At 39.0% G+C, this 16842-nt stretch overlaps 1 protein-coding gene across 1 annotated transcript in view; it reads left to right on the top strand.

Annotated features, from left to right (window-relative positions):
- apbb1ip (amyloid beta (A4) precursor protein-binding, family B, member 1 interacting protein) overlaps positions 1-16842 on the top strand; it is a 46667-nt gene that overhangs the window by 4704 nt on the left and 25121 nt on the right. Inside the window, exons 2-4 of the mRNA XM_053637010.1 lie at positions 10005-10064; positions 14263-14350; positions 16236-16525. Coding sequence (XP_053492985.1) covers positions 10005-10064; positions 14263-14350; positions 16236-16525 — 438 coding nt within the window. The remainder of the gene's footprint in view (positions 1-10004; positions 10065-14262; positions 14351-16235; positions 16526-16842) is intronic.

Here is a 16842-nt window from a genome sequence, read left to right as displayed (position 1 = left end):
TCGTCACATGAAAAGATATCATCAAATATTTACAAACATGTGAGGGGTGTACTCACTTTTGTGAGATACTGTACATAAATGCACATGTGACATGTTTTAGCTGAAGACGAGATGATTAGAATGTTTAGAATGGCCTTGGAGTTTGAAGCGGGACCCTGTCTGCCACCTGGAACCTCATTTACTCTGATGAAAAGTTATTGTTTTAAGTTTTAAGTGAACGTGGCAGAGATTCCATGCTGCCATACACTTAACAACAATGTTTCACCACTTTTATAAAATGTAAAGGGGGGGAGGGGATTAAATAGAGAGCCCTAGAGCTTCCCTGGTTCCCACTCTTTAAATATTCCATGTCGAACCCTACAGCAGTTAAGCAGCATTCAGTAATTATTTGCCAAATTCCGAAGCAAATCCATAAATTGTGACAAATAAGGTTAGATCTTCAAGTAGGACAAAAGTAATGCCTCGGTGTAAAAGGAGGACGCGGGGGTATATGTGTATATGGTCATTTTCAGCTTTGAGAGCTTTGCCTTTTATGGACTTTTGTGGGTATGGCTAGATGTAAATCAGCTGTGCCGGGTAATTTATGGCTAATCGGCATTTATTAACATACACACGCAAGTACAAAGAATATCAGTGTTACTGAAACTTTTATAAATCTGGTGGGACTTTATGAAAGTTACACATGACATTAACTATCCAGATCTTTAAAGGGTTCTTTCAGTGATTCATGGCTCTAGTTCTCTAAAGAACGTGATCTAAAAGGGAAACCCTTTGTGGTAGTGTTGTTATTGTCACTGGTTAAACCCTTCAAGATCTCTACAACAAATGGTTTCCTGCTTAGAAAAAAAAAAGAGTTTCTAAACTGTTATTTGGAAAGTTAACGGCTCTAGCTATTTAAAGAAAAGCAAAACCCTTTTTTGTCATTTTCTACATAGACTATTTAAGAGATTCCCCCAACGATAAAATCATACAGTAAAGGTTTTACCTTTTATAAAGAGTTCCTAAAGGATTGTCAGGGTGATTAATGCTTCTATCTCTCGCAATAATCTTTTATAAAAGGAAAATCCATTGTTGGAGGGTTCTACATAAACCATTTAAGGGTTCCTCCAACAACAACAACAACAACAACAACAACCCTATAAAGAAGGGTTTCTCTCAACAACAAAGGGTTTATCTTATAGAAACACTGGTTTGGATAGTAAAAGGTTCAAGCTTTCTAAAGAACCTATTCTAAAAGGGAACCCCTGCTGTTTTACGATTTTACTTACAACCTTTAAGGGTTCCACCCAACAACAACAACAACAACAACAACAACAACAACAACAACCATACACCAAAGGGTTTCCCTGTTGGATAAAGATTAGCTAAAGTGTTCTCTGGACAGTTACTGGTTCTGTGTCTCAAAAGAACATTTTCTAAAAACCTTTTTTAGAGTTCCTGTTGTAGAGTTCCACATGTAACCTTTAAGGGTTCCCCTATCGACAACAAACAACAACAACAACAACCCTAAAAAAAAGCATTTTCCTTTTAGAAAAAAAAGGTTATTTGAATAAGTAATAGTTCTTCAGTGAATTTAACCTTTTGACCCTAGACTCTGCTCACATTGTGCTGTGTAGATCGGACAGTTTGGTGTATTTACTTTTTCAGATTCATTTCCTGTGTGTCTGAAGCAGAGTGTGTGTGTGCTGGTCTAATTTAGGGGTGTGGTGCGAGCGTGTCTAAACATATCAGCTGTAGCTGTTAATGATGAGCACTTTCGAAATGAGAGATCATACACACCACCCCTGCCCATCTGCTCGACACCTACCGCACTGGCTGTAAGCTCAAACCACAGCGCTTCAGCAGGCGACATGATTCTGATGTGATGGAATGGACCACCAGCCACGCTTCTCTGTTTCTGTACCCCTCCTCCATCACATTCTTTAAACCAAAATATAAATGAAATACACGCGAGCCTGTTCTGCTGACATATAAAGTCCACAGTTACTGGCTGTATGAGAGAAGAAGAGACATTCGAGCATTATAAGGCATACTTTGAAAGTCTACAATATTTAAGTATAGTACAAATACTCAAATATTTTTGCACCCCATCAGTCGTCTGAAGCCATGGCTGTGTATTATAGTGTGCTGAGTGATCTCTGCAGCTCAAAATCCAATCCAAATGTTCGAAACCTTCTAATGTTGTGAAGTCACACATGCTGCGGAGCTGAAAGATGATGAAAGATGTCCTTATTATATACCCTAGCTCAGGGGTTCCTATACTAGCGGTCACGCCCCTACGTGGGGGTGGTTTGATTTACAAATAGCATTGTGATAGAAAGTCATCTCTCCTCTTTATTAATATAATTGAATTATTTCATTTATTTTACACATTTACATTAGATATATCGCTCTGAATATGAAAATAGGTTTTGTGTTCTTCTCCTTTGAGATGTTACTGGAGGTCACATATACACCAGCCATTTAAATGAAGAGTATGCATGCTATTTTAGGAGTATAGGAATTCAACAACAGAAATGGACAAATTTCTAGCTCCATCTACCTCCGCTATACAAACTAGCTCCTGTGTCTCAAATCGCATACCTCTATACTTTCAGACCATTACTGAGTACAAACGGTAACTGGGTTTCCTATTACAGTTAGTGTTTGAATTTTAAAAACCTCTAAAGTCACCTTCAAATCTACCAAAAGGTCTGTTTTGTGTACCAGTCTTCTGGATTTTCTAGCAAATACTTCTGAATGTGAGGTCAGCGTTTTCGGGTTAAGACGCAGATCACGGCAATAACCAGCACGACGGCAGTGTTTCACGTCATGGCGCATGAAATCGCTAAACATGAAAAAGCTTTGACTCTGATATACCGTCAAGATTTGCATAAAGTATGTAGGCGAGCATGTGAACAATGGCACTTGTGTCGCCTCTGCTTCTGCACACACTTGTAAAGTCATGCAAGAAGAAGAAACCAGTCCCCACGTAAGTGACGAAACTTAAAATGGTCCAATGTTACAGTGAACTTACATTATAAATCTAGAATTTAAATAAAAAAAAAATTTAAAAAAAGTGTAGGGTGGTCAAGGCTTGGGGTCACATTCAGAATGTTCATTTGGGGCCCAAAAAGAGGAAAAGAAAAAGGAAAACAGAGATGCAGATTGGAGGAAATGATTGCACCACAGTGTTACCCAAGTAGTAACATTGTGTATGTGAGAAAAGGAGTTTTGTTTTGCAACGTGTTCAGTGTAGCCTTTCGTTAAGCTTCACATTGTAAGACTTTCATCAGGATGGCACAGAAAAAAATCTTTTGATTGTAAGTTGAGATTGGAGGACTTAGAACAAATAATGTGACCTGCTCAAAGGGAAACTCTTTGTTGCAGGGTTCTACATAGAGCCTACACAGACATAGCAATAACAACATAAACCCCATAATAAAGGGTTTTTTCCTAATTGGTTGTTTGGGTGCTTTAATGTTTCTAGCACTCTAAAGAACCTTTTCTTAAAAGAAAGCTATTTGTTGTAGGCATTTGTCATTGTTCATTTGAAGATTCCCCCAACAACAACAACAACAACCCAGAAAGAAAGGATTTTACCTTTGGAAAAACATGGTTCTTTGGACCTTCCTAGCTTTTTTAAAGAACCTTTTTAAAAGGGAAACTGTTCGTCGTAGATTTCTAGATAGCCCCTTTAAGGGTTCCCCAACAACAAGTACAAAAAGGTTTTAGAAAAATAGAGCTCTTAAAGTGTTTGGGGTTTTTTTTGGATGGTTATTTGCTTCTAGCTCTCTAAAGAACCTTTTTGAATTTTTAAAGCATTCATTGTGTGGTTCTACATAGATGCTTTCAGGGTTCACCTACAACATAAGTTTTTTAGGGTCTATATAGACCCTTTAAGGGTTCAACAACAACAACCCTACAACAAAGGGATATCCTTTTGGAAAGAGCTCCTCAAGGGTTCTTTGGATGGTTAATGGTTCTGGCTCTCTGCTTGGAATCGGAAAGCAGTCACTGTAGGGTTCTACATAGACTCTTTCAGGGTTCTCCTACAACAAAAGGTATTTTTTATTTGGGTGATTAATGTTTAACCCCTTCTTTAAGTAAATTTGTTTGTCGCAGGGTTCTACATAGACCCTTTAAGGCCCTGTTCACACTAGTTGACCCTCGGAAACGGAGACTTTCGGAAACGCCGAAGACACCATTTTAGTTTGAAAACTCAGAGCTCGCGTTTCAGTGTAAACAGACCAAAATGAAGACTTTTGAAAACGAAGGCGTGGCTTTGCCCACATTCGCCCCCTGATCGGGTCTTCTAGATCATTGCGTATCCTTCCCTGATTCGTCAATCCGCTACCATATGACCGTCACGCTACATTGACCGTATACACAACAACACGGAGACTGCACCGCACGCTTTGCTGGCTTTGTCGTCATTCTTATCAGCCAGTGTGCAGTTCAATTCTGTTATTTTATAATACTGCAGCTGCCTACATGCGCAAGAGGCGAGCGACGATTAGAGCGATCGCCAACAAATCTCATTTCGAGCGGCGTAAGCCCTACATGCAACGCTGGTTTGTTGTGCCTGCTGATGACTAGCAAACAACTTCCTGTTTACGCTTGTATGTGTTTCCCCAGTGTGCATTAATGGTCATGTGACATATATATTCGATCGTGTAGTGTGGACGGAGATCGTTCCTGAAACACAGCGGAAACGCCAGTGTGGACGAGATCCGTTTTAGTTTTAAAACGGAAATGCACTAGTGTAAACAGGGCTTAAGGGTTCAAAAACAAACCTCTAACAAAAAGTTTCCATTTTATAAAAGTAGTTGTTTGAGGGTTCTTTGGGTGGTGAATGGTTCTAGCTCTCTAATTAACCATTCTTTGTAGGGTTCTACATAGACCCTGTAAGAGTTCCCCCAACAAAAAAGAACCCTACAACAAAGGTTTTCCATTGTATAAAGAGTTCCTAAAGGGTTCCTAAGTCGAAAACAGAACATAGGGCGTAACAGGCCAGTGTAACCATACAGTCTAAAACCAGCTTCACACAGAAAGCTTTGTTCTGCTTATCAAATTAAACTCAACCACCTCTTATGCAACACAAATACCAAACTGCACATGCAGTGTTGAAGTGATGAAACTGGAATACGTAGCAATTAACAGCGTACATTTGATGTGTTGAAGAAGAACTGAGAGCACTGAGTTATTCAGAGAGGATTTTTTAAAATTTCATATGCTTATACAACATGTCAGAAGTACTTAGTATTTTCTGCCTGCTTCCTGTTGGAAACTTTACTGATGCTTTCAAAATCGAGTTAGAGGAAGTCACTCTAACCACTTCCTCTAGTCAGACCCACTAACGCTCCACCCTAGTGCTTAATCTAGAGAATTATGTTACAATATAGCACACACAGGTGCTGCTGATACAAACACACTCTGTTTGAGAACAGTCTCACGTCAGTTTCAAAAACGAGAGAAAGAAGGATAGATCGACACGGTTTTGTGTAGACTGTGTAAGAGTAACGTTCTGACGTTGAAATACTAAGTGCAAATCGCATTAAGAAACCAAAAACGCAACAGCAAATCAGAAAACACCACAACAAAACCAAAAGCATAACCGCACACCTGAAAACACAGCAGTTAAGCCAAAAACACATCAGCAAGTTCAGGAACGCATCAATGTTAACACCTTATGTTAACCTTACTGAACATCGCATCCTTATTGCTGATTGGACACAACTTATCACATGACTACCACAAGGAAAAAGAATCACATCAGTCTGTAATCTAGTTGGTCGAACGACGATGATTTAACGTGAAGTTACTTGTGTTATTATAGCGAGTAGGTTTAGTTCTTCAGCTTTCTTTAGGCATGTTTTCAGCATATATACCCCTATTAATGCCATGAAAAGTTAACAGCGTCTAAGATATCATCGTATGAATGCCCCTGATAAACTCAAGCATGATTAAAAGCATCACTAGATTTAAGAAGATAATTTAGGACACTTCGGTATACGGAGTCACGTGGGCCGGGAATCGAACCGCCAACGCGCTCTACCACCTGAGTCACAGCCGCCCACATGCGCTGTGGCCAATCAGCAACTAGCATGTGATGTCCAGCTGTTTTGTTTTCTAAACTATTATTGTGCTTTCTGATTTGCTGTTGTGTTTTTAATCCACGTATCATCCACGTATCATCCGAAACAAAGCATGGAAAGCAAAGAGTGGAAAAATGACCTTGGCAACGCATTTAAGAAGAAAAAAACAAACATCTATTTTAACACACAAACTAGACTCTGAATACGATGTTTTAGAATATATACAAAATTTTAGGTGTATATATTTGACAGTCCTTTGGTTTTGACCAGAAGAAAAGAACAAGTGGAAGGCAACCTGCGAGAAACAGCAGCGTCCGCGTCGATGAATGAGGATATACAGTATGATATTATGGGCTCCGATGATCGAAATCCTAACTGCTAATATTTCTTGCAGATTGCTATCAACTTGTACTTTTCTTCTCAGATCGTGAGAAGAAGCTAAAACCTGTAGATGCTCATGGCCGAGTATGTCTCTACACTGACTGGCAGCCATATCAGTTGATGTCATACCATCAGCAACTATGACATCCGTATACAGGTCCAACGATGGCGTCTTTCCCACATCTTTTAACTATTTTCCCCATGTCCTCCTTGTTTAATGTAAGAATTGGATCATTCTTTTCTGTATTGGAAAAAAAAAACCCATAAAGCTAATTTGTTTGGTTGATTGGTCGATTTTCTGGTTTTTGAGAAGATACAGATTCCTCTGAGATGTGATGTGGCGGTGGTTTTTACATTTCCAGATGAGATTTGATATAGGGAAGTTCAGATTTAATAGACAACCGAAGCATTGTGGAAGCAAGGAAATAATCAACAAAGGCATGGCTATGGTGGGTTAAACAGGAAGTGGGCCATCACTGACACTTTATTTCCTCTTGTGAGAGGACCTGGTGTGCAGACCAATCAATTCTACAGTACCATGAGTCACTGAATTGTGTTAGTGTAGCACCTTCCCTTCATACATTCTGCTGCACAGGCTTTTAGACCTGATGAGCAAATGTGCGCCTCATGCAATGACTGACCTAATTTCAGCTCGTCACTGTGTAGAGTTGCTATGTGAGCAAACAATATTGAAAGGCAAGACAAAAATATACCGTAGACCTTTGCACATTTATAAGTGGAGTAAGGAATAACCCAGGATAAGGCGGAGTTACTGTTACCACCACAACACTGATTATTTTCTCATAACACGACTGAATGTTTTATTCCTCTTATAGCGCGGCAATTTGCCAACTATTACAATTTTTCATTTAGTAAAGCATTTAAAAAAAATGTCCTCGTAGAAAACTCCATATCAACATACATCACATACATTTATCTCGCATTATACTACAGCGTGGTTGATCTCTCAAATCTGATTGGTCAGAAGGTGTGCACTATTAGTGTATAACAGCACAGCTCAGACGGTGGTTCCGACCGTAACATGAATGACAGGTTTATAGAGTATTAATGCGCTCGTTCTGATATGTTATCGTTTCTATAGTAACTGCTCATACGTAGGGACTCGTACAGCGGAGACTCTGAATAATCGAATACTAATAATAAACAGATTATTAGAGGGAGTGTGGATTTTTTTTTGCGTATAACTGCACCGCCTGTCATTTGTTATTCCTTACTTAAATGTATCTATCTATCTATATCTATAATATATCTAGCAAATATCTATCTATCTCTCTATCTATCTACCTATCTATCTATCTATCTATCTATATCTGTGTCTGTAGCTGTATACGGATTTGAACGAGATGTGGGCGTGGCCTAGATTTATTTATTTTTATTTTTTTCACTGGTGGGGAAATCTGCTGGAATAAGAAGTCTTTTTTTTATTATTATTTTTATTGACAAACTCTTAAAACAAATATCAATTTGCAGAATATAACTTGATTCTCCTTTTGAACTACTATAGTTCCTCAACCTCAGCTACGTTACTTTAGACGTCCTGTGGAACTTTCTGGAAAAGCTTTCCATCTATCTATCTTTTGTTTACAGTAAACCACAAGAGCCAACTAATAATATTTGATCAGATTCAAATTTGACAGTTTTGGGTTTGTTACGTTCCAGAAAAGTTGTCAGAATGTACCATAAAGCTGAGACGCCCTTACGGTGTCTCCTTTAAGCAGAACGTCCTTACGATGCTCGTATGATTTTCCAGGAAGCTTTTCTGTTAATCCTGATGGAGTACATTCATTTACAATTCATGTGCAATGAAGGTATGAGTTAATATTTGACCCCAGACTCCAGCTGAGATAAATACATGGAGCGGCAGCTTTTGGTAAATAGTCTAAAAGCAGATTTATTTGTATTTTGGGCCATTCTGTCCAAAAATTTGGCGGAAAGTGCATCCCCTCTGTGTATCTTTATAGAACCCATTATCTGTTTATTCCATATAACGTATCCATATATATATATTTTCATAATAGTATATAAATCTCAAATGCAATTAGGATTGTTTTTGCCTGAAAATTGACTTAGAGTTATGTTGATCTTCACTTGAAGCTAAAACATATGACTGTTGTATCGTGTTCCCTTAGATCAGTGTACAGAGTTAATCATACAGAGACAAAACTCGTCTCTGAACTAGATTAGAGCAAAATCCGTTCGTCTTCACGATCGGATATTAGACGTTAGACTTGGCTGTAAGGTAAGAATCCGCTGAGTATAAGTTTTCACTCTTCATGTTGCACCCTCCCATACTTTCCACCCCATTATACTTATCTATCTGTGATGACTGGAGTGTAGAGGACTGCATAAATAAAACTCTATCTGGCAGCGGTTATGTATAAAACTCACTGTAATGTATCTCCAGCTGACTTGTGTCTAAAAGCTCTCAAGAAAATGCCAGTAGCGCTGATTAGCCCCAGGATTCTTTCTTCAGGAAGACAGACAGGACGTGTGTCATCACTCAGGAGGAAATGCAAACCGTTAATAATAGATTTCAGCTTGACCACCTGGTTTTGCCCTTGTTTTTCTGCTTGCCGCAGTATAAAATACTAAAGGAAAGCGGAAGGAGGAATCTATTTCTTTAAAAATATCAACTTATCCGTGTTAATTCTTTCTAATTTCTTCTAAAGCTCGTATTCGGTTCTTTCCAATTTTTGAGCCTTCGGATGTTTCTGCAACACACTGCAAGCCCTGACAAAGAATACATGCCTGGAAGAGTTATGCAAACCAAGCCATTATCGTCACATCAGTTGTTGTGCAATTTCTAGCTCTAGGCTCCACATTTAGTATGTATCTAGTATAGAGAATGCGCTTGTATGGAAACTGCTCTGTTCTGCTTTGAAGCACAGATATCTGACAGGCACTTAAATCTGGAGAACCGGAGAATGTTATACAAACTAATGAATAACAGATATAAAACTGCACAGGGTTAAACTATAGTTACGAGAACATTGCATTAAGGTTTCCTTAACTAACGTTTAACACGTTCATTATCATGAATGTTCAACATTAATGGATCAGTAACTTTAAAAAACAAACAACCTAATGAGCCAAATAATCCACACGGTCCATGTTCAGTCCATCACAGAGACCAACACTGCAAAAAAATGACTTGAATTACACAAAATCATCAATTAATATTCCATTATTAGCCTATTAAAAATAAAACCTTATGCTTGTATTAATATAATCTTATAAAGAGAAATATTCAATACATTCAACTGTATTCGAGATTTCTGTTAATATATGAGGTTGTGATGTGATTAGAAGTACGTTTGTTTTCTGTTTATGTTTATGTTTGTTGTTGTTTTTTTTTTTACTTAAATCAGTATTTATTGGCATTGGTATGACATAATTTTGTCATTTTTTCTTTCTTTGGATAACGCTCATAATCCGACTCTCTCGCCTTTAGTTTTGAGTTAGTCTTTGCTCCAGATGTTGTTGATGGATAAAACATCACAGTTTGTGGTTTCTTTTCTCTCCCAGATGGACGACATCGACGCCATGTTCACGGACATGCTGCAGGAGATGGATCTCCTCACGCAGGTAAGACGTGTTTTCTTCACCATTTCTTTATTCTTTGCTTCATAAAGACCTCGCGTTCCCAGAGCACTGTCGTGTTTTTAGCATTACGCACAAGTCACGATTCTACTTGCACCTGAAAGTGAGCTAATACACACCCACATATGGAATTGTGCTTGTCGTGCATCTTCATCCTCGAATTATCGTCTCCGTGTCCTGTTGGATGATTTTCCATTGCCATCTGCTTTGACACTTTATCATCAGAAGTGAAAGTTGTTAGATGTGAACATCTGGAGCAGAACTTACCCAGAAGGCATTGTGATTAGTTACAATTCACTGATCTAAACAATGTAAAAAAAAAATTATAATATATATTTTTTTAAAAACAGAAAAAGAGGTGTATACATATACAATATGGGTCAATTGAAGCAATGATGAAAAAGAACTGCAAAAAATAATTTAATAAATATTAAAAGGAACCCCGACTACGAAGACTTATCCTGTATATTCTCATAACGTAAAGCTCCTGTAAAATTCGCCTAAAACGCCTATCCAAGGCAGACCCAAAGTAAAATGAAAGCTGTTCTTGAACCATTTGGAGCACATGCATGGTTTTGGTCTCTTTTGAAAGCTGGACTAAATATATGTACATAATTGGATTGTTTGGACCTTTGCCAGTGTGACAAGACTGTGGATTACCACGAGGTTTCATATGAAGTGAGATACCTCCGTTTCGTAAGTGTTTGTTTGTATGTTGGTGGTCTGACAGAGACGTCGATTGTAGCTGCTGTTGTGAATGTATCTTGAACCGGTTTATATCAACGGAATCACAAGAATCTTAGCTTTCCAAAGATATATCTCTGTGGACATCGTATAGATTTGCTCATAACATGGCGACGATGCACCGGCGGGCCGGCAGAATTTTAACAGGATAAAGTAAACGACGGTGAGATGGCTGATAATCTCTAAAATGATTGATATTAGAATGTGTTTTATCATAAAATGATATTTTAGTCTATATACTTACCTTGAACAGTTGCTGACAGAAGGTCTTTACAGCACTCTTTCCAGAGCTCTTTACAACAAACACTCTCGCTCTCGGTTGGCACAGACATGCAGTTGCTACACAGACACCATGGCTTTTGCCCCACTCTCGCCTCCTCACCTCTCAGATCGTCTTCATTTCATTGTACATGTTGAGAAATGTTTTCCATGTTAGCCTCCTCGCTTATGTTACGTTCGGGTTCAAATTCAAAATGCTGAACGGAAGACATGTTTATATCACTGTAGGATCGCTGGAGAATCAATACCATTCGCAAAACATTTGACGTCACTACCCAGAATGCATTGCAACGTACACAGCAATGGTGGCCTACGAGCGAAAGGGTTTTGTGACATCTAGAGTGTTTTGTATATCAAATATATATATATAGCGGTTGTAAGCGTTAATCTAATATGCTATGTAAGTATTCATAGTCGGGGTTCCCTTTAATAATAAAACGTTATGTGATAGCAAAATTGGATCATAAATTATTGAGCTGTTTACAACAACAACAACAAAAAATACCATTCGTTGATTCAATATACGTAGCTAAATTAACATTTTAACTGGTGTATAAGTGTCGAGGACACTGTACCTGTATTTAAGATGTCTTTTACCAGTTCAAAGAGAGTTGGCTAGCGTGCTATGAAACCTTGAGAGGAACCAGACTCAGAAGGGAACCCGTCCTCATCTGGGTAAAAACGCATAGTGTGAAAGTAAAAGAAAGTTCATTATGGTTTTTATATGAAGTCTGTTTGTTGAACTAGTCCTCTGTTCACTAAAGGAGACCTGAGTGCATATCTGCATGTGGTAATTGCAATCGCAGCAACCGTAGTCCCAGCAACCACAGCGAGAATGTCCATGTGGAATTGAGGTCCAAAAGCATTTCCATGGTACGTCAAGTGGTACCATCCTCAGCGATCTCCAGGCTGTAGCCTACAGTTGATGAGAACTCCATCCAGAGTTAGGGCATCAGGATGGATCAGGCCGGTCCGGAGAGCAGAAAGGGTCGGGATCTCTGGCATCTCCATAAAATCATGTGTGACACGACAGAAGGAGAGAGGGAGAGGGAAGTAAAGAGAGGGAGAGATTGTTACGTATTCTTACTATCCCATAATGGATAAGATTGTGTGCTTTGTGTAAAAGAAAGTTTATTCATGGTAAGCTTGAGTAAACAAATATGTTTTCAGCCTGGCCTTAAACGCTGAGACTGACTCATGTCATGTCATTTCATATCGTAAACTTACAATTCTTTAGATTTCATTAGATTTCATTCTTTAGAAATGTAGACGTAGGCGCTGTGTCTTCACAATTTCACCGTGTGAAGGGATTTCCCAGGCTGACACACCCATAACTGTCGTATATGCTCAGTAACTCAGGTTTTCTGGGGTCTGTTGGCTGATGTGTAACAGTTGGCTAAATATCCGACCCAGAGATTGAATCGTTAGTGGATTTGACAGTTTTGTGAACCCTACAGTCTACAGAGTTCATGAGCGACCACCACACAGAGTGAAGAATGAGCACAGGATCCAGAGAATGTGATATTACACACTGAAAGCCACGGGTTTTTAAACTGTTATAAAAACTCAATAGAGAGATCTCATGACTTTAGTAGATATCAGGACTTAAATAGAAGAGAAAGAGCTCTAAATGGTTTTATTTCCAAAGCTCCAGTGCTAATGAAGGGGTAAATGCAAGCGCAAATGGGTTTTTGCCTGGATAGCTATGCCATGTGCTAAACTAATCATATCTATCTCAACACTTAATTGTGTCATTGTCTGAAATCTGCTAAAGCCTAATATTTTAAATTAACATTGTCTTGTTTTTAAACCAAAATGACAAGAAGTACACTTACAACTAAACATATTGAATGTTTTTAAGTTTATTGAAAGCACTATTAGTACTGTATGCTTGAAAATAAAGTACATATTGACTTGAAAGTCAAATTTAAATTACAACAATCATCAAATTATGATCTTTCATCAATAAGAAAAAGAAAAGAAAAATATCACAAGCTCTGTCCAGTTTAGGGAAAAATGGCGACGAGTCATTTTGGAGCCAATAGGAGTCGACACTTAGTGGTGGGTTATTGGTGAGCTAGCCAAATAATCTGATGCACTGAAAAGAAACAGAGTTCTCCTCACAATCGGACATGCCTTTTTTTCTTTTATTTATCTCCAAAAATGTACCAAAGATAAAGCTGTATAACAGTAACAGTCCAACCGTAATAAACCTTCATATTCAAAATAACACGTGGTTTTCTTTAAAGTGTACCTATTATGGTTTTTCCAAATATTACCTTACATGTAGTGTTATATATGTAGCTGTTTGTGAAAGTAAAAAAAGTCTGCAAAGTTTCAAAAATCAAAGCGCACGACAAACGGAGTTATCGACTCCCAAAAGAAGGAATCGATTCTGAACAGCTGAAACGAGTCGCTAGTGATTCCAGACTTTACTTCCTGTACTAACCTACGTAGGTTTGTAACACAAAGCCTCGCCTCTGGTCTTCATCGGCTGCTCGCTGACAGCGGTAGACCGATCACGACAGACTGGGACGTCTGACCAATCAGAGCAGAGTATGCTCTCTGAGAGGAGGAGTTTAGAACGAATCCTTTAGAACGGATCATTTAACGAGTCGTTTTTGACACTGGGGGGAAAAAAGTTAACGCTGCAATTCAAATTATCAGCACGTTAAAGTGTTTTTTGATCTTGGATGCATGTAAATCTATCGTATGAGTCCTTTAAAACAAAATTAGACACGTTTCAAAACCATAATAGGTGCCCTTTAAGCCTTTGGCATGTTTCACATTTCATGTGCACTTTGTACTGAGTTTATAGGTCATTAAAAAACTATTTATATGCAGCACTCAGAAATGTTTGTCTGCTACAAAGCAGAAGTGATGTCAAATAGGAAGAAGAGTCACTCCTTCACTCATGTTTGACCAAACTGTGATACATAACCGAATCCAGGCCTCATTATGTCTTCTTTCTTTTCTTTTTTTTTTAAATGCCCAAACATACATCAGTTCACACTCTTGCATCTGTTGGAAAATCTCGACAACTACCTTTTACATATACAGAAGTAAAACTTCCTCTGCTGAAAGTAATAACGTGAAGACAAATATCTTTATAAGAGACGTTTGTGGTAACGTGTTCCTTATTTTATTTGTTTTCCCTCAGAGTCTGGCGGCTGAAGTTCCAGATCATCAGCCCGCCTCCGAGTCCAGCCAGGAAATCAACTTCTCCATCGGCTTCACAGATCTCAATGGTAATAAAAGACATGTGACTCTGGTCTAGAGTAAAGCAACGTTGTTCTTTCCCTTACACATACTGTATTTACTCTCCTTACTCTGGGAGTGTCTGTACCTCAGGTTTATAACTTTGCTGGGAAAACATGGTGTTAATTAGCTGTAAAATTGCAGTAAATTAAAATAGAGTGCAGGCAAAGAGACGTATGGAGAATGTCTGGCTACTGTGCAGACAGCAGTTAAAATCAGATTAGCATCAAAACACATGGGTGTTTAGCTGGGAAAGACAGACGGACAGAAAAAAAGAAAGAAAGACTAGTTTTTAATGTGGTTTTAATGTGTTTTCTGTTCACTTTAAAGAGCTGTATGTGGCCTGTATACCCTTTTTTGCATGACCAAACCCTGGAGATAGTCACAAAATGACTGGCAGGTCTACAGAAAGACACTCTAAAGTTCCTACCTGCCGATAGAACATAGAAGTGTGTATTTTGGTCATTTTTACAGCTTGAGTACTTGACAGACCGAACAAATGAGTGCTTACGGTATGTAACTTACATTAATATCCAGGGTTGATCTTGACTTTATACAAATATTGTGTTCGGTGCTCTTTTATTTTTGGATTTGTACCCATTCTCCCAATTACGTCTTGGCCAATTTTCCACCTACCAGAAAGCTCTACTCTATCATACCACCTGGGGAAAGTGAAGGCTAATGCAGGCTTCCTTCAAGACAAGTGATCCCAGCTAACTACATCTTTTCAAACTGCTGCGTTACAGTAACACTCTCGGAGGAAAGTACTATCCGCCCGCTGCCGCATATTTGAGCTCACAGACACACACGATTTGCTAGCCTCACTGTGATTGACAGGTGGGATAGTAGCAGCAGTTTTGCTTTCTCGGCCTCTCAGCGACCAACGGCTGTAGCTAGTTCAGGATTTGACCTCACAATCTCCCGATCATTTAACTGTTGCGTCGCTCTGAAGCCTTAAAAATGATTAAATGTGATGCGATGCTGCACTGCAGCAGAATTAAAAGTTTATTGAACAGATGCAGGAGCGACTTTGCACAAACTAAGCTTAATAAAGCGGGCTAGATATCTGATATCCGGTATCAGATATTGGGCCGATATCGGGATCAGAAATTCCTGGATCAAAAAAGAAAGAATCGATTCTGTAATAAACTAATAAGCTATAAGCTATTATGTTAAAGTTATAATGAATTAAATTATATTAGATATTAGAGTTCAATTAGGGCAGTGGTGGCTTGGTGGTTAAGGCTCTGGGGTACGGATCGGAAGGGCAGGGGTTCAAGCCCCAGCACTGCCAAGCTGCCACTGTTGGGCCCTTGAGCAAGACCCTTAACCCTCTCTGCTCCAGGGGGCGCTGTATCATGACTGACCCTGCACTCTGACCCCAACTTGCTGCCATGCTGGGGTATGCGAAGAAAAGAATTTTACTGTGCTGTAACCACTAAAAAAAAATTACAGTCCTTTAAATTGTCTGCTTTTTCACACATTTAACTAGTAATATTTATTTATTTATAAGAAGCTTATTTGAATAATGGAGGCTTTGCTCTGATTGGTCAACACGTGTTTAGTTTTTCTTCTGATATCACCCCAAAATTGCTATAGTATTTAAAAAGCTTCTTTGCGATCATGAAGACGCATATGATGTGTTTATCTTTATAAAAATGAGTCAAATGGAGATTAAGTGTCAGAGGTGTTTCACGTTGCGTCAATACTTGACGTGTACAGGAAGTACACCAATCTGATTTCGACATCGTCGAAAGAGCGGGAAAGATCATGACTGCTCCGTCATTTATACCAACCAGCCTTGACGAGGATTTTGATAAGCCTTTGAAATGTTTTCGTTACATTATTCATGAAAGTCTCTCTCTAACATCGCAGCATCTCTAAATGAACTGGAGGATAATGATCTGGATGCTCTGATGGCTGATCTGGTGGCCGACCTGAACGCCACGGAGGAAAAGTTTGCTTCTGAGAGGGTGGTTGTAAAGGATCCCGAGCACCACCCATCTCTACCTGTCCCAACAGCTCATTTTACCCCCGCAGCCCCCCCACCCTCCCAGTCTAAAGCTGAACTGACCCGTTTGCCCAGTAACACCTCTGGTTTGACGTCTACCACCAGCAACACTTCATTACCACCTCCTCCTCCTTCGAACTCTAACCTTTCTATGGTAAATCTGAGTCACACACACATACTGACACGCTGTCATGAGATAGCATCTCCTTCACACAGGCCAGAGCTGATCACAGTTATCTTTAACACACACAGGACAAGACATGAGCTCATCTCGGTGGCTCGAAAGTCTATATTTAACATTAACGGAATAATCACATACACTTCATGTGTTATTACATTAAAATGTGATCACATGCAAAGGTGTATTTTAACATGTCATGCCCTGGATGTTTGATCTCAAATAAACTGGTGAACAATATGTGATCCCACGGGGAAAAGAATGATTCATGGGAGTAAATTACACCTGAAAAA

This window comes from Ictalurus furcatus, chromosome 1, assembly GCF_023375685.1.
Source record: "Ictalurus furcatus strain D&B chromosome 1, Billie_1.0, whole genome shotgun sequence".
NCBI classification, from domain to species: domain Eukaryota; kingdom Metazoa; phylum Chordata; class Actinopteri; order Siluriformes; family Ictaluridae; genus Ictalurus; species Ictalurus furcatus.
Note: the sequence above shows the minus strand (reverse complement) of the source record. Positions and strands in the feature narration are given on the sequence as shown.